The 23,605-nt window shown below is 49.5% G+C and overlaps 1 protein-coding gene across 1 annotated transcript; it reads right to left on the reverse strand.

Annotated features, from left to right (window-relative positions):
- Window positions 1-59: 59 nt before the first annotated feature.
- On the reverse strand, window positions 60-16,818 carry LOC118234732 (EMILIN-2-like). The gene is made up of 10 exons (XM_035431516.1): window positions 15,761-16,818; window positions 15,097-15,222; window positions 13,454-13,647; window positions 11,190-13,037; window positions 2,683-3,006; window positions 2,489-2,536; window positions 2,171-2,218; window positions 1,490-1,630; window positions 879-1,254; window positions 60-832 (listed from the first exon to the last, which is right to left on the reverse strand). The coding sequence occupies exons 1-9, from the start codon at window positions 15,901-15,903 to the stop codon at window positions 935-937; spliced, it is 3,192 nt and encodes a 1,063-aa protein (XP_035287407.1). The 5' UTR covers window positions 15,904-16,818; the 3' UTR covers window positions 60-832; window positions 879-934.
- Window positions 16,819-23,605: the final 6,787 nt, after the last annotated feature.

Raw genomic sequence — 23,605 nt, forward strand, 5'->3', positions numbered from 1 at the left:
TGTGAAAACATTCAGCATGGGAGACTAACTGTACTCCAAACTGTACATAATTCAGCTGCAGTTCCATCATTTAATCAACACAAAATTGAACCTCTTTCAAAAGTTGATTTTGGCTTCACAGACAAAGACCTCGGAGACGATTTTTGAAGTCTAAATTTCATTGACACAAGAATGGCTGTAAAAGCATCTAAAAATATCAGTATTTATATAGGTTCATAAACACAAAAATATGTCAACATGTCTTTACATTCAAAAAATATAAAATTCCTTTTTTACATTTGGAAAATAAGTTGTTTTGTTTCTTCAAAAAGTAGACATATGCTGAGAGGAAATATAATGATCATATCTATATCCCAAAAATAGCTTCATTGCCACCTCACGCAGTCGATGCTTTTAAAAAAGAGCAAAACAGATCATCGAAGGCAAGTTCTGCTTGGTGCCATAGCTTACACATCCTTTTTTTGAGCTTAAATAAATTAAATGCTGTCCCAAAAAAAGGAAGAAGCAAAAACAACCCTTCAGAATCATTTTCAAGAACCGTTAAACCCTAAACCCCTATGGGCTTTGACTGCAGTGTCCCCTTGAGCGCGGTTACCAGGCGAGTGGGCGGGGCAGGTGAGTGGGCAGGGGCTATCTGTTGCTAGGCGAGTGGGTGGGGCAAGGTGAGTGGGCGGGGCTATCTGTTGCTGGGCGAGTGGGCGGGGCAAGGTGAGTGGGCGGGGCTATCTGTTGCTGGGCGAGTGGGTGGGGCCAGGCGAGTGGGCGGGGCTATCTGCCGCCAGGCGAGTGGGTGGGGCCAGGCAAGTGGGCGGGGCTATCTGCTGCCGGGCGAGTGGGCGGGGCTATCTGTTGCTGGGCAAGTGGGCGGGGCCAGATAAGTGGGCGGGGCTATCTGCCGCCAGGCGAGTGGGTGGGACCAGGCGAGTGGGCGGGGCTATCTGCTGCCGGGGGCGGAGTACAGGAAGAGGGCGCTGAAGGTGGAGAGGACCTCCTTGGGCTCGGAGACGGCCAGGCTTCCCGCCGTCCTGACGACCGCGACCCGGTCGCCGCGGTGCAGCTGGAGGATGAGACTGACGGAGGCGGAGCCTCCACACGGGCAGGGGCGGGGCTCGCGGGGGCGGGGCTCGCGGGCGTACCCGCCGCTCGTCAGTCGCTGCACGCTGCGGTCGGACACGGAGAGCGCCCCCTCCACACGCTCACCCTGCAGGACCGCGCTGACCAGGTAACGACCGTCCTGCGGCACGGTGAAGATCCCTGTGGAGACACACACACACACACACACACACACACACACACAAACACACACACACACACACACACACACACACGCACAAACACATTAACTCTGCACCGAGAGGCATTTACATTACACTGAGAGAGAGAGAGAGAAGTAGAGAGGGAGGGAGAGATTATGGCTTCTCAAAGTTATTTGGGTTGTAATGTACCTGTTCGGGGGCTGTAATGCACCTGTTCGGGGGTTATAACTCACCTGTTCGGGGGCTGTAATGTCCTCCGTCGTTCACCAGCACTTTGTCGAAGCGGATGACCCCCATGTGCCAGGGCAGAGGCACAGTGGTCAGGCCGGCTGAGAAGGAGAAGGGCTCTGAGACAACGCTGCCCCCTGCTGACACTGGGGGGAAATACAGCCCTTTAATTTCCTACAGGGATAATAACGTTATAGCTGTGTAAAGACCGGTCAGCTGTGTAGCAGAATTTGCTTTTGGCTTCAGTACCAATTGGTTGTGCACATTAAACTTAGCACATTGATTATAAGTGGGCTTTCTATGCGTTCTGGGTGACATCACACCGCTGTGTTTCTGAGTGTTCTCCACTTCGGTAAGACACCCTGGAGCGTTGGAGAGCATCGGCTCAATAACTGTAATGTAACGTAGTGTGACCTTGTCACTTCATCCAGAGCCAGTCACTTTAATGCAGGAGTGGGGAGGGCCATGTCCGTTTCTGGATTTCATTACAACTCCTAATCTCGCTTATTTGATTAGCCCAATCATAGTTACATGCTAAGTTCAGACACAGCACGGTGTTATTTTCACTTCTCATCTGGAACAGCTTGGCAAAAAATGACGTGTCGATTACATAACGGGAAGACAGTAACAGTATTCGCAGTAATTACTCTGTGAGAATGTGAGGGACGTATCTGGCTCATTCTTACCTGGCATCACAAGAGGCCTGTCGCCTTGCTTCCGAGGAACAAAGGCAACTGTCCAAGAACAAAGACCACCGTTAACCCTTTGAAGAGCAGGTTTTCACAAAAAAAATTTTCCTTTCAAAAATTCTAAGCCAGTGTTCTAGAACTCCACTGCCATCATCGGTTGCCAGTGGTGATTGTGACATCAGCATTAGAATGTTTCATTAAGAACATTCTAATCCCGTTTGTGACATCATAACTTAAAGGGCTGACGCACTCGGCGCACCCACACATTTCCAGGTCTTACCGTCCCGCTCAGAAAACAACGCGATGGTAATTTACCTGGAATGATGTCGGGCCGAAGCGATGCTGAACTAAGAGGTGGATAACCTGCGAGCAGGAGAAATACACAAAGTACACGCTCAGAGCTCTATACCTGGTGCGAATCGACAATTCCAATATATAAAAATTATGAACAGCGATGTGTATTGGCTTAGCTTAGCTTTAGCTTAGCCCCCCGCGCCCCTCCACCTCACCTGGGGCTCCAGCGTACCCCTGCATGGGCTCGCTCCGCTCTTCCGGTGTGTAGGACACCCTCCTGACCGCCAGCCTGGGGGCGGTGCCGGGGGGCCCCGCCTCGCCCGTCTCCACAACGGGGCGTTGGGGGGTGGAGGGCTGCATGGGTCTGGAGGGATGGTGGGGGGCAGGGAGGGGCACATGGGACGCCGGGGGGGTCCTGTGGGGGATGATCAGCGGGATTCGAATGTGAGGGATGACGGGGCTCCCTGGTCTGGGGGCTGCTGGGGGGGCCGGCCTGGTTTCCACTGCTGGGACTGAGGGTTCCTTTACTCCATGGACAACTGGGAAAGGAGGAAAGAGAGGGGAGAGGGGGAGAGAGAGGGTGTGAGGGAAAGAGGAAGAGAGGGAAAAGAGGAGGGGAGGAAGAGTGAAGGAAAGAGGGAGCAAGGAGGAGAGGTGAGGGTGGGAAAGGGAGAGAGTGAATGAAAGATAGATAGAATAGAGTAAAAGAGTAAGAAAGAAAAAAGGAGAGCATGAGAGAAGGAGAGAGAGAGGAAGAAAGAAAGAGGGAGAGAGAGAGAGAGAGAGAGAGGGAGAGAGAGACCGTTAGAACACACTGTACACTGCTGCTCCTGTGTTGGCCCTTTTCTCCTCCAGTGTTGCTCACAGTTAGCAGGCGTGACTCAGTGCTGTGTATTGTGGGATTGTTTGTGCAGTATATTCGGCCATGTCATGTGATCTCTGTTTACCCCTCTGGCTTCCCCTCACTTTAAGAGACATGTGTGGGGCACCACTGCACTGTTCCCCAAATTCAGCACAGAGCACAACTCCATCTGTCAGTACCCTGCTCCCGCCCAGCCCCATTGCGTTTACAGTGCTGTGACTCCGCCCACTATCCAGAATCAGCCCCATTGCATTCACAGTGCTGTGACTCCGCCCACTATCCAGAATCAGCCCCATCGCGTTTACAGTGCTGTGACTCCGCCCACTATCCAGAATCAGCCCCATCGTGTTCACAGTGCTGTGGCTCCGCCCACTATCCAGAATCAGCCCCATCGCATTTACAGTGCTGTGGCTCCGCCCACTATCCAGAATCAGCCCCATCACATTTACAGTGCTGTGGCTCCGCCCACTATCCAGAATCAGCCCCATCGCATTTACAGTGCTGTGGCTCCGCCCACTATCCAGAATCAGACCCATCCCGTGTCCAAGAGCCTTATTTTAGCAGACGCTCTTATCCAGAGTCATTTCATGAATTCATTTAATTTATAATTAGTTCATTAAATTTGTTTATTACGAAATGTTTTGGGCTCACATGTTCCTGAGTAGGCTAATGAGCAGCATGTGAGCTCATGACCGTCACGGTTTAGTGCCAGGCAGCATTTTGCAGTGTGCAGATTATTTTTCTCTTTTTTCTATTTCTGAATTCATGTCTTTTTAACTTTGTGATGTGCATGGGTTTAAAAAAAAAAATCAATGCACATTAATAACATCCCTGTAAAGGTGCCAGAGTTAGCCAGGGGTGTTCATTTTAATCTGCAGTCCCTGGGCTACACATCTGTGGACTGGGTGACTTAGATAGAGGGACTGACGCAGGAGAGACTTACGTAAAGGGCTTAACCAGCGACTCATCAGCTGACAGGAGCTCTCAGCGCACAAACTCTCAGCGTAACCTTAGTCACAAAGGGGTTTCCGTGTCCATAGCGCCATTACGTTTTTATTTTGGCAGGCCGTATAAAATGATGCGTTCTGTTCCGATTCAACATCGCCTGTTATTTTCCACCCAGAGAGAACTGGCTGAGTTCAGCCGCCAGTACATCACAGGCTGGGGAACGATCCTGCACTCCTACGGGCGTTCAGTGAAACACAAAAAAGGGCGTATGCCGCGGGACAGCGGGAATATAAGTTTTTACTTTTCTACCTGATGAGGCCGTCCACACATGACTCAGCCTCTCTTAGACGGGACAACGGCTCACTGTAGATAGCGCTTTATATAGCACGGTGTCGACTATATCGGCAGGAATAATCTTTCGCCAATTATAAATATCTTTATATTTGGATCGAGAGTGAAGTGTTTTCCTGCCTCTTCACTGCAAGACAATGGTGGATTTATTTATTTAATTTTTTTTTTTAAACATCCTCCTCAACCCAACAGTAACAGGTCTAGCAGCTCTGGATCTATCCTGCTCCAATAATAAGCGAGTGCACAGATGTGCAGATCTACTTGTGCTGGATCTGAGCTGCCAGAGCCTGAGGAAGAAGATGAAGCCTTTCTTCCCGTTTTGCTGTTGTCTTTTTTTTAAGGTGGGGGTGGGGTGGCCTCTTCTTCATCTTCAGGAAACTGCTGGGAGGTGTGGGGGGGTTGGTTGGGTGTTGGGGGTTGGGGGGGAACTCTTCTTCATCTCCAGGAAGCTGCCAGGAGATGGTGGCGGGGGGGGGCTTTCTTCATCTTCCGGAAGCTGCTGGGGGGTGCGGAGGCTGATAGGAGATGCACGGTGAGGCTATCGCATCGGCAGACGCTCAGAAGGAAAAGCCAGCTGTCAATCACTTGGTGCACAGAGCCCTTCATGTATGGTGAAGGCGGAGCCAGCTATGGGAGTTTGGCGGTGAATGGTGTTGGTGGGGGGGCAGGGGGGGGCTGTCGTCGCCAATTGCGGACCGAGCAACTGGCGCAAGAACAATAGCATCTGAAAAATTTTGCATCCCGTGAATTCAAATGTGTTTTTTTTTTTTTTACTTTTAGAACCTGATTTGTGTGGCCCATGGATGGTTGTGGTCCTAAAATAGAGCATAGAGCGTTTGTGCCAGCTCCGTAATAAAGAACACAAGGTCAGTGAGTTGAAAAAAATTGTGGGGAGGGGGGAGGGTTAGAGTATTCTTGTTAAATATTCAGTTGATAGAAATCATAATTCTGTACACTGTGCGCATCTACGGAGCAAGGCCAACATTCAACTCTTCCAAACCGTGTTTGTTTTGTAGCACTTTATTGCACAAGTTTGTACAGCCATCCCCCCGGGCTCCTCCAGAATGGTCTGTGTCTGTTCTTCTTTTTATTTTCTGTCTAATTGATCAACAGTTGCCAAAATAAAAACATTTTCTTTGGCCTTTCAGTCAGGACATGCGTCTAATCCGCTGCCCGATCTCAGACAGGGCCTGATTTCAAACCGAGGTCCTGTCTCGCTGTGGCCTTTTGGACGTCCCATGGAAACTGCTGCAATAGTGTAGAGGGTTCCCGCTGTCCCGAAAAAACCTCCCATCTGAAGCTGTCCCACACTGGAACCGCCATGGTGTCCCAGTACGGCTGACTAATAAATAAGCTCCTTCTGCACTGTAACTTTGTTGGAAATGAAGATTAAATAAAATATATTGAGAATGTTTATGGGAATGCCCCCTCCCCCTACCCCCCCAATCCCCCCTCTTCTGTGGAACCTCAGCTGGATAAATTGTTTCCAGAACTCGCCCTTCCCACAGAAAGGAGCCAAGCCGATGAATAACATGAGAACAGCTCTGATCAGATCTTTTGTACAGTTACACACCCCCATCTGTTCCCACAGATTTACCCCAGGTTAACCAGAAAGAGTTGCTCTGACTGCAGCTGTGGTCTCTCTCAGTTTAGACTCAACCCTAAATGGCTTGCAGAAGGAAGACAAGGGGTGTGACCTTCGGTAAAATTACCGCAATTGGTTTATCAGGTTAACCTTCGTAGGTTTTTTTAAATTCTTTTTTAATTACTTGGATCTGCAGGAAAATGCTGCCGCTGTTGGCCCTCGCGGAAAACTGAAACGATGACATCACTTCAGAGTAACGATGAGGTCGTTTTTTTTGGGGTCCGTGGGGGGGGGGGGGGGCTTGAGCGCCCCGATGACATCAGAATGCACATCTGCGACGGGACGATTGTGCTCTGTTTGGCCGAGAGGCGCAGGGCCGTTTTTTTCGGGCGTGAAAATTAAAAGCCGAAATGAGGTGGCTCATTATTGGTCTTACTTGCTCGGGACAAGCACAGAAAGCACTGAGAGTCGCAGTTGCCCCGTTCGATGTGCTGTGCACGTGTTTCCAGCCAAAGCTAATTCACAGCACCGGTCCCCTTTGGTGCGGCAGCCCTGACACCCGAAGGGAGGGGCCGTTCCCTGCTTTTGAACTCGAGGCAGAAACAGGCTGCCTGCCACGCCCGGACAGAGCCTGGCTGCGGTGAGCGCTGAGATTCGAGGCACAGAGGCCCCAGTGAAGCGGTGCCTTCCAGACTGCCGTTGCACAATCGCTACGGGCCCAGCGGACTGGAGCAGACAGGCTGCAGTACACTAGCGGCAGGCAGAGCCGGACTGGGAGCTAAGTTTAGTGCCCCCCTCCAACCCCCCAGCCCCCCAGCCCCCCAGCCCTACACACAAAGAGGAGAGTGCGACTGTGAACCAGGGGGACGGGGGGTTGGGGGGGGGGGGCTGCAATTACAGACTCTGGGGGGATGGGGGGGTTGTGATCGCGGACTGTGGTTGGGGGGGGGGGGGTTGGGGGTTGTAAACGAGGTCCAAAAGAGCAGCTCATCTGGCATCTGCTCGTATTTTCATACGGCCAGGCTGACCACGGTGAGGTAGGACAGGTCACCAGATAACTTCTCTTCTCTTAACTGCTGATCCTCATCTCAACTGGATCGACCCTGACAGCTGCTCCCGCGGCAGGCCGCTAGCAGGTCGCTAACTCTGCTGGTACGCTGGGGAGGCTGTTCTCAAAATTTTAACTCACAACAGATGAAAGCCCATTAAAAGCAGGGTCTGGGCAGAGAGCGATATGTCCTCTTAATGGTGCCAAACAAGACGTAAACCAGCACTGCACACATACAGAGATCTACTTTGGTTCCAGTTTTGCATATCCATATAAGTAACAGTTTGCCTTCACTTGATTTGAAAGTGAACGTCCCGGCACAGAGTCCAGCTGTTCTGAGCAGTGATTTTTAGGCCTGAGGCAGAGAGAGAGAGAGAGAGAGAGAGAGAGAGAGAGAGAGAGACTGATCCAATGACTCAGCTCATTAATGAAAAACAGACCCTAGTATCAACCTGTTTACTTTCCTTTCAGCGCAAACGTGCGCGTGGAAGCGGGACCAGACGAGGACTCCGAGAGGAGGAAGCACAAGAGGAAGCTAATGTTTACCTTAGGAAAACCGAACATACCGATATATATAAAATAGTAGTCACTTAGCAGACGCTGTTATACAGATGAGCTGACATAGATGAAATTCTTTTACATATATTTATATGGCAGGATATTTCACCGAAAACATTTTGGTAAAGTCAAACCTGCACCGAGTTAGAGTAAAAAGACCAGTTCTCCAGACCCCAGCAGAACAGCTACACTTCCATCTGTGCAATGTCATCGCGTTTAAAAACGACATTGCCACATTTCACAATATATGGGCAATGGCTAATTCCGCTTTTCAGTATTTATTTTTAAATGTCTTACTGTGAATCATATGTATTGTGATATTTCCCATAAATGATTAGGCCTACGGATTTCGAAAGATGAGGCGTTGACATGGGCGCTGTGTTTACCCTGACCGAGGCCGTTGCTAAGGTCGGAAAGCTCCGTTAGTTACGATTTCTTAAATCCGATAAACAGAAACGTTTTTGTCAGAGAGAAAAGAAGAACACACGACTTTTTTTCCTCATCGAAATTATTTTCCGTTTGTCTGCACCTCGTCAAACCGGGAGGATTTATCCTCTCGTGCTGCCCAAGAAAAATACATTTTTGTCAGATTTAAAAAAAAAAACGCCATATAATATAGTACGACATACCTACACATTTAAATAATTAACCGGATTCAACAGTCTCTAGAGTATAACGTCACATCAGTGCCTGTTTTCATACGGGGATTACGGAGCCCCTCAGATCTGATGTAAAATCGCGACGTACTGCTGGCAGTTAGGAATGTGAAACACTGACCCTTTCCCTCCCGGTAACACCCCAAATTTAAGAGCAGTGCAATTATCCCATATCCTGTTACCACGTGACTCAGATCTAGAGTTGGGCAATTCTCATACATTCTCATAGCCAGCATTTCACTGCGAAAGAATTCTGTCTTGCCAAGTGTGTTTTTTTTCGCGTAATGAGACTTAAAATCTTACTTTCGCCTCTCAAGTAGAATATATTAGCTTGTTTTATTAAGTTACTGTTTGTTTGACAAGTGACATTTTTTTAACCCCACTGGCAAATCCACATTTTTTGTCCTATTTAGCAAAAACACAGAAATAATATTTTTAAAGTCTGAATATAATACCAATATAGGCTACTTGTTGAGATTTCCTTTTTTGCTGTGTTCTATAAATCCCTTTGGCAGTTTTTGCTCTAGCACATCCCAAACTTTCTGACTGCTCCCAATTAAAGAATAGCTTTTCTCTGGGTCACTCCGTGTGTCTTCCCATCTGTCACAGATTTTTTCCTTGCCACTGTTGCCTTAGGCTTGCTCCTGTGGGGGGTTTAGGCCAGGGTTGTCTGTAAAGCGTATTTGTGACAACCGCTGTAAAATACGCTATACAAATAAACTTTGATTGATTGATTGATTAAAATGTGAACGTGCCTAAATGCCACCAAATGTCACGTCACCAAGCTATTTGTGCCTCATGCCTTATGAAAAAAAAAAATTAAAGACTGTGTGGGGCAAGTTTGTACTCAAGTTTATCGCTAGCCTACTCGTACCATACCAGTTAAAAACAAACTCTATCAGGGGGCAAGTATATAGGCTACTCAAATGTGCATTACAGCAAAGTTTCTCTGAAAAGGCGAAGAAAGGCCACAGAAATTAAACACAGATGCTGGGTTTCAGTTGGGGTAATCCTCTCCTTATACTACCCCCCCCCCCCCCCCCCCCCCCAACAGAGAGACCTCGGAGCTCACCAAACGACCCCAGGCCTTTTGGCTCGGACGCTTTTTGCATGAATTGCGTATGCTCCCTAAATACTTTTATTGATTAAGATTGACTGTGTTGTTCAGGTATTCAGATACAGGCTACATAGTTTTAAAAGTACACCCTGTTAGAACAGGACAAGACTCGGTAATTAGGTTGCATTCATCTAGCAGGCCACAGTCCACCTTCCATGATGCACGTCGTTTGATGGCCGCACTGAATTCCGGACTTGGGAGGGGGAAAAAAACTAGCTTCAATTTGGAAAAACTGATTTGAGTGGTCATCCATCCAACTCGTTGGCTAAATTCAAAGTCGGAAACTCTGGCGTCAGCTCAGACTTCTTGGACCTGAAGGCCACTGGCGTTCGGTCAACTTATAAACAAAACAACCTGCGTAGTTCCGTTGGAAAACAAATTAGAGAAGATCTTTTGAGAGGTTTTAACACATCGCCGTGTGTGTCTGTAACTTCAAATTCGTTAATACTGTTTTGTATTCATAATTATATGCTTAGTTTGGCAAAGCTGTTATTAAATCAATTAGCTCGAAGCAGTGAGGAAAGCTAGATTTGAGACGAAATTCCCAGCGGGTTTGTTTCTGACTGCGTTGCCAGATAAACCGATCCATTATAAACACGGATATCAGATCGGAACTCGGGAGATTTTTCAACGGTAATCTTCCGAGTTCCGCCTTGCCATGAATGGAGCGTAAGTGCTGAAAAGGAAGTGATGTGCAAACAAGAGGAGATTTGAAAGAGGGTCTCAACAATATGGCTTCCGGGTAAGTCTGGAATGGACACTTCGGCTGCTACTTTTCCCAATTCTGGTTTTCGCTTATCAGTTTCACTCTGCAACTACGTGTTTTCTTTTTGTTTATCTCTTATTTTAACAGCACTTTGAACGTATATCAGCGGACCAGCTTGGCATCGCCGGTAAGCGCTCTACAGCAAGTCTCTTCCCACCAAAAACACAGCACAGCTTTGAACATTGCTATTTTCACGCTTTGCATTAACTTAGGTTACAGGGAGGCCACCGAGGTTAATGTGTCCCTAGGCAGCGATATGAAATAATTTGGTTCTTGTATTCTGAACTGTCAATTGGAAGTCACCTGCATATGAACATCTGCCCAGGAAAAATCATGAATAATGTTTTTGGTTAAAAATATTTGGTGTGTGTGTCTGGCTGATTGAGTAGTTCAGCACTGCAGTACCAGGGGTAAGGATTGGGACTTGTCTTGATTTGATTCCCAAAAAAGGAATGTGTTGCTGTCTTGTGTGAGAAACCCACTTTGCCTGCCAGTGAGCAAAAGCCAGAATCTAGAGAGGGGTGGAAATCTAGGGATGTTTTGACATAAGTTAACCCCAATATATAGCCCAGGTTTTACCTGGATATAGCACAGCCTGGCTACATCCTAGCTGGCTAGAAAACGTTCACTTTTCCACTAAATGCAGCCGGGTTTTCACCTGAATGTTCACAGACGGCATTTCACGACTTTTCAGCGCAAAAACATTCACTGGGCTCAGTATATATACACAGCTATATAATAGTGAATTGACTGAAAGTTGGGCTAAAATAGACCTGAGTCTCCTCTAAATGCTCGGGTCTAATGGTGATGTAATAAATCAGCAGGACTCACCCGGTTGGTCGGGAGAGGCTGCGGCCGAGCCGGGATTGGTCCGGGCGGCCCCGCTGACCCGCGCCTGCAGGTGGTGGAGGGAGGTGGCCAGGGTCCTGAGGTCCTGGGCCTGGGTGCGCTGGGCGGCCTGCAGCTGCTGGACCCGGGCCCAGACGCTGGCGGCGTGGCGGTTCAGCGTCTCAGCCACGCGGTGGAGGCTGTCGGACACGTCGCCGTCGCCCCCGACGACGCCCGCGTTACCGCCGCCGGGCGCCGTGGCGTCGGCCCGCCGCCGGGCCAGCTCCGCGCGCACCTCCTGGCTCAGCCGGTCCAGCCGCACCCTCAGCTCCTCCACCTGGCTGCCGTTGGTGGGCGGAGCCTCCCGCTCGCCCGGCGGGCAGGCCCCGCCTGCCTGGCCGCAGGTGCAGTTGAGGTGCTGGAGCTCCTCCGCCTGCTTGGTCAGGGACTCCCCCAAACTGTCCAGGGAGCCCCTCAGCGCCCCGACGTCGCCCCGCAGGGCCAGCAGCCCCGCCTGCTGGTCGGCCAGGTTCCTGCTGTTGTGCTGGCCAATCAGGAGCTGCCGCTGCACCAGGCTCTCCAGCTCGCGCAGCTTCTCGCCGTCCCCGTTGATGTCGGCGCGCACCGTGTCCAGCTCGCCCCCCAGGAGCCGCACCTCCCTCAGGACGTCGTCGGACCCGCCCGGGCCGCCCGCACCGCACCCCGCCGAGCACTGCCGCCCCAGGGCGTTGAGCTTCTCCTCCAGGCCCTGGATCTGCCGGCCGTGGGACCGCGCCTCCCGCAGCGCCTCCTCGCCGCCCTCGGCGGGGAAGGAGCCGTTGCCGCTGGCGATCTCCACCAGCATGGTGGTGAACTGGTCCTCGCTGGCGCCCAGCCGCTCCTCCAGCAGCGTGCGCAGCACGTCCGTCTCGTTGGCGATGCGGCGGCTCAGCTTCTCGTCCACGTAGAAGCAGAGCGTCTCGGCGTTGTGCTCGGTCACGTTCATGCGCCCCTCCAGCTCCTCCAGGCGGGGGCCGAACACCTCCTCGATGCTCAGCGCCGACACGTGCGCCAGCTCGTTGTCCACGCGGGCGTTGAGGGCGCGGTGGGCGTCGGCCAGGCGCCCCACCTCCCGCCGCAGGTCGGCCACGTCGTCGGCCCCCCGCAGCGTCCGCACCGCCCCGTCCGCCGGCTCCAGGTGGAGGCGGAGCTCGCGGATCTCGTCCCTAAGCCCCGCCTCCTTGCGGTCCAGCTGCTGGGCCAGGCTCTGGAAGCCCACGCCCTGCTGCTCGCACTCCTCCCGCAGCGACCGCAGCCCCACGTCGCACGACTCCGCCAGCGCCGCCATCTTGGCCTCCATCTTGGCCTCCATGCTCCCCACAAGCTCTGCCCTCAGGTCCTGGAACCGGCTCTCAATGTAGGAATGCAAGGGGTCCACAGAGGAAGGGGCGGGGCCCTGAGAGGAAGAGGCGTGTCCACCTGACGATGAGGCGCGGTCATTTGACAATGGGGTGTGGCCTTGAGAAGGGGCGTGTCCCTGCGACGGGTGGGCGTGGCTGTCAGATGAAGGGGCGTGGCCCTGTGGCGGGTGGGCGTGTCCCTGTGGCGGGTGGGCGTGGCTGACCAGCTGCACGCTCTCTGTGGGCCCGGCGGTGAGGTCGCTGACGGGCAGGTGCAGGGTGTTGAGCAGCGTCAGCAGCGTCCTGCTGGTGTCCTCCTGGAGGTCCAGCCGCAGGTTCTCGTTCATGCCTGTAATGGCCGCCTGCAGGTCCCGCACCGTCTGGGACAGCCGGTCCATCTCCCCCTCTAGCCTCTGCATCCTGTCCCCTCCCTGCCCCCACTCCAGGGGCGCAGTCTCTCTCACGCTGGGCCCTGTGGTGGGGGTAAACCAGAGGTCATCACACGCCCGGTCACATGACCACTGAGCTCAGTTTCAATACAATTCCCAGTATTAGTCCAGGGCTGTACGTAAGCGCCCAGCGTCTCATAGGGAATGACTGCTGGAGAACGGCATCTATGTTCCTCATAGCACCTGCTTTTTATTTAATACTGTGGTGTTGTTGTGTGTCTGTAAGCTAGCTGGCTAGCTACTGTTAGCCCAAATTAGCGTTTTACTAGTATGGGAAAGTGACAGACTGCATGCCTGTTACCATGGCAATGCATTCGAGGGCTATTATCAGAGAACCAGCTTACATTTTCACGTTTTTTTTTTTTTTGGTTTTTGTTCCTCGGCTATTAATAGGGACCAGCTTGTGTTAAAAGTCTTTCCATTTAATAGGGTGACTTACTCAGTCTGTGGTGGACCTGTCCCGGGATTGGCTGAGGCTGGGGGTGGGGGCGTGGCCTGTGCCATGTCTGCCCGGTCGTGGTGGCTTTTGGCTCGGCACAGTCTGGTCCCTGGAACCCGGGGCAGCACCTCCACTCCAGCTGAGTGACCGTCTTATACGCGATCCTGTACGTGGGGCGGAACTGGGTCCGGTACCTGAGCAGGAGACCTGAACCGTTAGCCACGACCTCTGAACTATGAACCGTTAGCCATAACCTCTGAACTATGAACCGTTAGCCACGACCTCTGAACGATGAACTGTTAGCCATGACCTCTGAACTATGAACCATTAGCCACGACCGCTGAACTATGAACCATTAGCCACGACCGCTGAACTATGAACCGTTAGCCATGACTCATGAACTGTTAGCCATGACCCCTGAACTATGAACCGTTAGCCATGACCTCTGAACTATTAACAGTTAGCCATGACCTCTGAACTATGAACCGTTAGTCATGACCTCTGATCTATGAACCGAGAATTTTACTGTGTACCTTATACCATTTCTTGGTTACATTTTCAACTCTGATTAGTTGGGTGTGCTGTCGATTATCTTCCTGCAACCTTCACAGAGAAACGGTGGACTGCACAGCTATAAAAGTTGTTCCAGGATTATAAAAATTACTTTTTAAAAGGTGTCACAAAAAAGGAAGAAGATAAATACCCTTAATTTAGTATCTATGGAATACTAAAAATTCACCTGCATCTTGGTTCAAAAAACCTTAAACTCTGAGCACGAATTCTGGGTTTGAATAACTCTATAACATATCCCTTTGTTTCTTAAAGTTCTGCTTCCTCAGTCTTGGTATCAATGTACCGCATTGTTTTCACCCTTGAATTCATTGTGTATAAGAGCAGCTACTATGAAACTAAAAGCCTAAATGTGAACGTAATTCATTATATGAAATAGTTCAGCCAGGAACTCCCTGAGGGGGAGGGGCACTGTCTCTAACTTGTTAACCTCTTCTTCGCTCCTCTCCTGGCCTTAAAAGTCCAGTATTGTTCTCACAGCCACTTCTGCTGGCACACAGGGAGCCTCCTCATTGGTGGGGGCCCTGTGTGTGACGTCACTGCTGAGCCTCGCGAGTTTCAGTCTGGTGCCTTCCCGTCTTTGTTCTGTTTTGCCACACTCATTTTACCCTGCAGCTCTTATTTTAACGTGTGAAAGGTGTTATAGAAATAAAATATTACTTTTTCACTGACAAAGCGTGCAACGTTTCCATGGATCACACCAAATCGGATATGGATTCTAGCTTCATTCTAATCTTCATTCTCTGCTCCCGCAAATGGCTTCCTCTCTGCCCCAAACACATTTTGCATGAGCCACATAAGACAACTGGGGGCATTCTTCTTAAATCGAAATGGGTTTTGATTCATTGTGGAATGCGACACATGTTTTGAACTCGACAGCAGCATTTTGAACTCAAGTCAGACAAGCAAGCCCCATAGCTTTGGTTATTATTTTTTCCCCTTTCATGTGCAAACATGTGTTTATTGTTTCCTGCGACTCGCGGCTGCATGGGATGGGCCCCACAGCTGCGCGCTGTTATTCGGGACAGTGTGCACACAGGTCGTCTACCCACCCAATCTCTCGGGACACTTACGTCATGCGTTGCGCGCAGTCCGGCTCATGCGGTGGACAGGGCGCGAGGTCCGGCTCCAGATAGCTCTCCGCGCTTCCCAGGACCGAGCAGGTCACGTTCTTGTACACAACACGCGCGCACCAATTCCTGCAATGGACGCGTATTTTGAAATGTGCATATGTAAATTTGAAGAAAACAAAAAGCACTCGCCGTTCATATGGAAAATGCTACAAGAATTTTAGCGCCGCACCGCAGTGTCTCTTTTGTTAATCAAATTGACCAAACTGTCCTCTTTCAGCGCTACAATAAGTTAATTGGACGCTGCTCCGCGTGACCTCTCCCACTGCAACATTCCATGGAGATAAATAGCTAGGGTAGTCCTAAAAGAGACAATCCCATTGTTCTGGGTGTGTTGGAATTGCAGCAATAAAATTAACCAAATATAAAACAATGATCACACCCCGTGCGCTGGCATCCCACCCACGAAGTCAAAAGACACATGCAAGCGCACGGTCATAAGAAGTCTCCGTCAGGTCAGGAGGAGAGTCTAGCCTCATTAACCTTATTCTAAAACGAGAAATAACGGCATTTCGAGCGCTCCGCCACTGATAAACTACTAACAGAACAAGGTTTGGGACCAGAAATATCAGCACTTGAACAAGAGAAAAACGGGCAGGTTACTCACTTATTCCGGTGCCTCTGACCTCCGGCGTACGCGGATCCCTGGAACAAATCATAGCTTTGCGGAGTCGCCTGGATGAGCAAGCCGGTGAGCAGGAGCGAGAGGACCGAACATCTCACGATTGAATCAATTTGATAGCGCTTCATTTTTTAAAAACATAAAAACTCTTCCCGCGCTAACTGCACGCGGCGCAAATAAAACCGTTTAAACAGGCAGGGCGCCTTCCTAGCCACCACCTAACAACTGACTAACTTCGAGGAAGTCCGGAGATGTTTAGGCAATCCAGACATTACGTTTGTGATCCTCTGGGAGGGGTATTGGACACCCCTCCTCCCACTTCTGCAACCCAAAAGTACCTCACTTTTCACTGGATGCTAGATTACGAATCGCCTACTCATACTGACTGATTTAATGCTCTTATCAAGGGTACCTTTTCACTGTAAGAAATAGTTCACTGATCTGAATGACTTCTAAATAATGTTGCCGATAATTATATTTCTTTATTGGTTCCAATAAATCTTTATTAATTGAAATTACTGCACAGTAAAATAAATCAAAGCGCTTTATAGTATTATACGAAGAAGCCTCGTTTTGAGATTAAATATTATTTATCTATTTCATATAGACGATAAGCAATAAAGTTGTTTCACATATTCCGAAGAAAAAACTTTCAAAATTGTCTCGTTTCAGAACTGAATGCTAAACCTTCCTGAAGGTAGTTCATATTTCTTGCATGGAAAACCGTAAGTCAGACGGTATGTGAGTGTATACGCAGACTCATTCTGTAGAGTCCAAGCAAAGTGATATGCGAGTATAACTGTTTTTACACATTGGACGTTCTAAAGCCTTAAGCCTTAACTTCCTCAGCTGAAAGACGTTCCAGTTCCGTGCGTCACACCCCGCTATGACGTCATTGACTCTGTGCCAGGTAGAAGCGCATTAGCGATGCTGGCCTTTTCCGCCTGACGGGCTGTCGGCGAACCTTCTCCTGGGTGGGAGACCTCGTGCCTTCGGGTAATGTACGTACGTAATGCCTCGTTTTGCCAACCGAAGTTTGCGCTTCGTCTCGAAGGGGGGCGAAGCGCAGCAGACAGCGGGAAATTATTACTGCACACCGGGAGCGGCGAACGCGCGTGACTTCTCTATTTCTAAAAATACGGTTGTGTTCACGGAACAACTCGTCCGTGGGAGTGTGCGGACACATGTCAAAAATTATGAAGTAATAAATGGTTCCACATTTGCGGCTGGCTGCGGTTTGCACCCCACCCTTGTCCTAATGAAGGGGTGATTGTCACCTGTGTCACCACCCAGGCCATGAGACACTGACCCTGTCTGAACTGGCGCACTCGCCTGCTATTGAGTATACAATTCATATACAACCTGTATACGACTTGTATACTTAATAGTAGGAAAGTATTCAATTAAATTCAATTTTATTTGTATAGCACTTTTTACAGAGAACTGTCACAAAGACACTTGGCAAGGCAAGAGACCGAGCGAAAAGAACAAACGTATGCTGGCCACTATGAAAATCTGCGTACTTGCCAACTATTGTGTATGCAACTTGTATACTCAGTAGTAGGCAAGTATGCTGGTTTTGACATGGCCACCGTAAAAAATCAGCATACTTGCCTACTATTGTGTCTGCGACTTTTATACTCAGTAGTAGGCGAGTATGCTGATTGTGACAGGGCTTGTGCTGAAGGGTGGGGTTTGTGCCTCAGGCCTACTCCCTTCACGGCAGCAGATAGCATCAGGGCGTCTGGCTCTCTAATGGGGCTCCGCTCATTCAGTGCAGTGTTGTAAATTAATCTGAGTGCATTTGCTCTCTAAAGTTGGTTCATTTGACAGGTAGAAGTTTTTTTCCGAACCACGAGAGCGCGCCAAGCCTGGAGTTTGGTCAAGGCGGTCTCAAGTTGGTGGTGAATTGACTTTTCGTCTGCTGCACAGCTGATTAGAAAGCCAACTGCTCTCTGCTTGGCTCTAACTCCAGGAGGCAAGATGGCGGACACAGGCGCAAAGTTTGCATATGCAAAGATATCATTTGTGATGCATCTAAGCTGGTTTAGTGGACATACTGTGCACAACACGGTGGTTGTGGTGAAGTGATAATATACTGGACAAATGTATTGTGGTTTCAGGAGAACTTTACAGTATGGAACCAGTATTGATCATGAAAAAAATGCACTACGGTTTGTACTCCAGCAATTAAAGTAGATGTGAAGACCACCTTACTGCTAAGATAATTCGAGTGAAGTTTGACGTTGCACCAATGCTCTCTCCAAGAATTCTGCTTTGGTGAGTTGGGCATGCCAATTCCTCCTGTCTGTCAGCCAGTGACTCCGCCCCTTCCTCACTGCCTAGCCAAACTCTCTCTTAGCTCAGGACCCACTTCATGAGTGAATATATATAATTATACTGGACCAAGCTCCTCTCCTGGTCACTAGTGCTCGCCTGCCTGGCCTGTTTAAACCCAACACCAGGCCTGATCTCTGTCCTTCTGCCTGGCCTGTTTAAACCCAGCTCCTGGCCTGATCTCTGTCCTTCTGCCTGGCCTGTTTAAACCCAACTCCTGGCCTGATCTCTGTCCTTCTGCCTGGCCTGTTTAAACCCAACTCCTGGCCTGATCTCTGTCCTTCTGCCTGGCCTGTTTAAACCCAGCTCCTGGCCTGATCTCTGTCCTTCTGCCTGGCCTGTTTAAACCCAACTCCTGGCCTGATCTCTGTCCTTCTGCCTGGCCTGTTTAAACCCAACTCCTGGCCTGATCTCTGTCCTTTTCCTGCCTGTTCTTCTGTCGCTCTTCTTCTTCTTCTGTGCGGCTCCATCTCTTTGCCCAAAGGCATCTGCAGCTCACCCAGAAGCCTTTTGTCTCTTCAACAATCTCTCCAGATTCTCCCACATCACCCCGGGTCTCACTTTCCTGCCTGTGACAGCTTGCATCCAGTTTACCGCCCTGGAGCTAGCCTACGGGGCTCTAGTGGGGATGGCTCTTCCAGATCTTCACAGAAAAAAAAAAAAATCTACAGACAATACCAGAGTTGGAATGTCCAGGAGGTCAGAAAGTAAAAGTCCTGCCAGGTGTTTCTTCCACCCATGAACTCAGCCAGCTGATTTCACTAATTAGTTCTGCCTCCTCGCTGAAGAATTGTGCTAATTAGCAAATCCAGGTGCCTGGAACAAAATACTGGGGAGGACTTTTACTTTCTGATCCTGGATGTTCCACCTCTGGGCAATCCTAGAGCACAGTGTGTGTAATTCCCTTATTTCCACGATGGCGCTCGTGAAAGTCTGGTAAATCCCCCCTGATGTCTTGCCGGGGATTAATTCTGTTTCTGTTTAATAAATTTAAAAAAAGTCTATGCACTTCAGCTTTCATGCTTTGTCTGTGCTATAGGAATGTATGTGCGGATATTAGTGAAGCTGGGTGTGACGGTACGATGTTCCTGTGTTTAATATTTTATGGTAAAAAAGAGTGCACGTAACCAGTTCCACATGTCCTTTCATCAGACTCCCATAGTTCACAGCAAAGTCTTTATCTATGATGTCTGTGAGATGCCGGTGAAATACTAAATGGCGATTGTATTACAGTACCAAATCTGAATGCGAGTTTTGCTGAGCTTGACAGAATTATAAAAATACTTGACCATACTTGACCATGCCTCATCAGAGCACACAAAAACCACCCACACTTTCAAGTCGGGAACGTAGTTGGACCAGAGAAATCAGGATTACTGCGTGAGCTGGATAAGCAAAACCCAGAACCCTCCCAAATCTGGGACGTGGACTGAAGTGGAAAGGGCTGCTTCGGGTTTTACTCAGCGCGGTTGTCCAGCTAGCGCCGGAGTCCTGCTATGTGCTACACCCCCCAGGTGGTCTGAGTTAAATGTGTGCCACTTCAGTACAGTCTCTCTCTAAGCAAGCGCCAGTTTAGGGGGCCCCCCTGCGTCAGACCAATCCATTCTGAAACCTCCAGGGGGGTGAGAGGAGGTGTGGCCTAGTAATCCCTCCCCTGTGTTACTGCACCTACTGCGGTCGTTCTGTTCTGGCACCCTCTGGTGGTGGAATAAGCTTCCTACTCAGAGGACCACACCTGTGCTGTCCAATGAGCTGCTTCAACAGACCCCTCCCAGTCTTCCCCAGTCCCGTGCTCTGTCCTGTGCAGACCCGCCCCTCCCGTCCCCCCCTCCCCTCCTGTCCCTGGTGCTGGGGAGCCACAAGCTCTGCTGCGTTTTTGTTTTCACCTTAAAATCAGCACCCAGTTCAGACCTGAGTTGCTGGATGAAGTGAGTTGACTGTAATTGTGCTGTAATTGAGAGAATTAATGAAGTGCAGAGTAACAAACAAAAGCCAGCTGAGTCTGTGGCTCTCCAGGACCGGGGTCACAGAACCTCACGCTGGGCAGATCAGTCACTGCGCCTTAGGCCCCGCCTTCTCGCCCAGGGCCCCGCCTTCTCGCATTGGTTTCCAAGCAGAAGAATCAGAAGGTTCCAAATTTTTTTGCCTTGGGTCCTGAAAAATTTAGGGACGGCTCTGGCCCTCTGACCCCAAATGACACCATTTCACCAGGCAGGATGTTTACTACACAGTGCATATTGTGAGGTCACAGTAGTTATGAGGCTGTTCCAGACACGGCCCTGGATATACTGGATGGGAGACGTGACTCTGATTGGCTGGATCCGTGATTATGCTAATGATGTAATTGATCTTCACACTTCCAGTCACACTGCTGTCTGTTAGTTCCCTCAAGGGGGTTTTTCCTTGCCACTGTTGCCCTGGGCTTGCTCTTGTGTGCGTGCGTGCATGCGTGCATGCGTGCGTGTGTGCGTGCGCGTGTGTGTGTGTGTGTGTGAGGGGGGGTTAGTATGCATTCAGCTGAACCATGGTGAATGCTTTGTGGAATGCTCAGTAGAATTGCATTTGTTTAGATTTGATATCGCCTCTGAGGGTGCATTCTGTGTTGTGCTGCTGTTACTGCTGCTCTTGCGTACTTAAATGATACGTAGTGCTGTAAATGCAAAAGATAAAGTCAGGAAATATATTTTGAGTATCAATGAGGATCCTGCAGAATGATGTCACTAGGGAGGCAAAACCATTGGCTACAGATGCATATGGACGAAAACCATTCCACTGATGATGATATTATTATTGTTATTGTTGTTATTATTGTTGTTGTTATTGTTATTATTATTATCAATTAGCATAACATATATAAATACTGTAGATCCGTTGATGAATTGTCTAACTGAATTTACAGAATAAATGCACACAGCATGTAGATCTTTTGGTCCACCAGCAGAGGGCAGCACAGTAACACGAAAGTGAGCCTGTGCAGCTTGTGCGCAGCGGTGTTCTGCTGAGAGGTCAGAGAGCATTTCAGCACAGGCCCACGGGATGCAGAGAACAGATGTGCCCCCCCCTCCCCCGCCCCTCCATGTTTGGACACCTCTCTGTAAATAATAGCCACATCCTGCTGTGGTCTCAGTCTGCGTTTCCCAAACCTGCATGGCACACTCGTTTCTCTCAGTCAGAGGATCCGCTACACAGTTATAACACAAACGCAGGCGTTTAAAACCAGCCCTAGAGGGCCTCTGTGTCTCTCCTTTCAGCAAGCACCCACTGCAGGCTTTGGCTACAGAGTGACTGGGGACTCTAGCCAGTGACTTAAATTAACCCTTTACAGTGTGAGGTCACAAGGACGTGATCGGAATGTTCTTAATGGAACATTCCAATGCTGATGTCACAGTCGCTGCTGGTAACTGAAAGCAGCGGAGTTCTAGAACACCAAAGGCCAGCAGACAGGTTTCCCATGAATCCCTGCTGCAGCAGATGGTGCACACGGACACATTCAATCCCTGCCCCCCCCCTCCCCCCCCACAGTAGTTGGTAGTTTAGGAGGGGAAGTGCGTAAGCAAGAGGCATTATATAGCACTTACATAGCACCTTTCAGAACAGTTACAAAGTGCTTAATTAAATACTGATTAATCACATAAAAACATATAAAAAAACACATAAAAGCAATTAAAAAAACAAATACACTGATAAAAACACATTAAAACACACAGACACATAAACTCAGACAGTCAGAGCTTAAAAAATGTGATGGTCCTGAGAAGTGATGACTGAGTCACACAGTCTAATATCATAAAAAGCAGGGTCCCTCTTAGGCTGCAGTTTTGTCCTGCGGACGACCAGCAGCCCCGGGTTAGAGGACCCGAGAGACATCACACTGCTGCTGTAGGGGGACAGCACTTCAGATACGTACTCAGGGGCGTCGCCGTGTGGTGCTTGGAACGGGAACACAAGAATTTAGGATTTAATTCTGAGGGTGACAGGCAGCCAGTGAAGAGGGGCGAGCCCTGGAGTAATGTGCTCCCTGTGTTTTGTCTCGGTGAGAACATGGGCTGCTGCGTTCAGGACTCGCTGGAGACGAGCCACAGCTCCCTGACCGAGCCACAGCTCCCTGACCGAGCGACAGCTCCCTGACCGAGGCACAGCTCCCTGACCGAGCCACAGCTCCCTGACCGAGCCACAGCTCCCTGACTGCGCCACAGCTCCCTGACTGACTGAGCCACAGCTCCCTGACCGAGGCACAGCTCCCTGACCGAGCCACAGCTCCCTGACCGGGCCACAGCTCCCTGACCGAGCCACAGCTCCCTGACCGAGCCACAGCTCCCTGACCGAGCCACAGCTCCCTGACCGAGCCACAGCTCCCTGACTGGGGCCAGTAAACACAGAACTACTGCAGCTCAGGCCTGATGACACAGAAGCCTGAATCATTTCTTTATGTGTCCTGAAAGGACGGCACACACAACATTTCTGTTGATGTTTCTTAGATGGAAAAAGCAAGTGTTTTTTTCGTATGTAAGGCAAAATTTAAACAAGGATCAAAAAGAATATGTTGATTTCTAAATGAAGATTTGATACAAGAAGTCAGAGGACACAAAGGCTGCCACAACTCCACAGAAACACCATCAGGACCAATAATAAGGACTTCAATTTTGTCTTCATTAAGCCTAAAGAAGTTGTGAGACATCCAATCCTGAATCGCAGTCAGTTCGATTGAATAAACTACCTGCATTTAAAAGACAAATTCAAATGAAAAGAGAAGTAAAAATGTCCTATTAAAAGACCCAGGGGAAGTGTATGTACTGAGAATGCAATAGGGCCCAGGACAGACCCCTGAGGCACCCCACATGCAAGTGCAGAAACCGAGGACATCCTATCACTACTATACACAGAAAACTTTCCATCAGTCGAGCAGGAAACTAACCAGTTAAGAGCAGTCCCTGATATGCCGACCCACTGACTTCACCTTTCAATCAGGATATCGTGATCAATAGTATCAAACGCTGCGCTGAAATCTAGCAAAACTAAAATGGAGCCCTCACCAGAGACAGCCTGTATTAGTCTGCCATTACTTACTTTAAGAAGGGCAGCCTCTGTGCTATGCCGTCAATGGAACCCTAACTGAAACTTTTCAAAAGTGTTTTTGGCCCCCAGTATGCCCAGCTGACGATGTGAGACCACTTCCTCCAAAATCTTTGAAATAAAGGGCGAAATTATTACAAACCGTTCCGATCCTGGCCGGGATTCTTGAGCAGCGCTTGAACACCCGCCAGCTTAAATGAGTCATTATCACATCCTGATGTGAGGGATTCATTAATAATAGCAAGCAGACAGGGGCCAACGCTTCCCATGACCTCTTTAAGGAAACTGGCAGGCAGAAACATCACAGGGACCAGAAGATGGTCGCAGGTGACAAAGTGTTTCGGTTAAGTTCTTTAAGAAAAATAGGTGTAAAATGAGTCACGGTATCAGGATCACAGCGAGGAGGAAGTAAATCCTTAC

The sequence above is a fragment of the Anguilla anguilla genome, chromosome 8, assembly GCF_013347855.1.
Source record: "Anguilla anguilla isolate fAngAng1 chromosome 8, fAngAng1.pri, whole genome shotgun sequence".
In the NCBI taxonomy this organism is placed as follows: domain Eukaryota; kingdom Metazoa; phylum Chordata; class Actinopteri; order Anguilliformes; family Anguillidae; genus Anguilla; species Anguilla anguilla.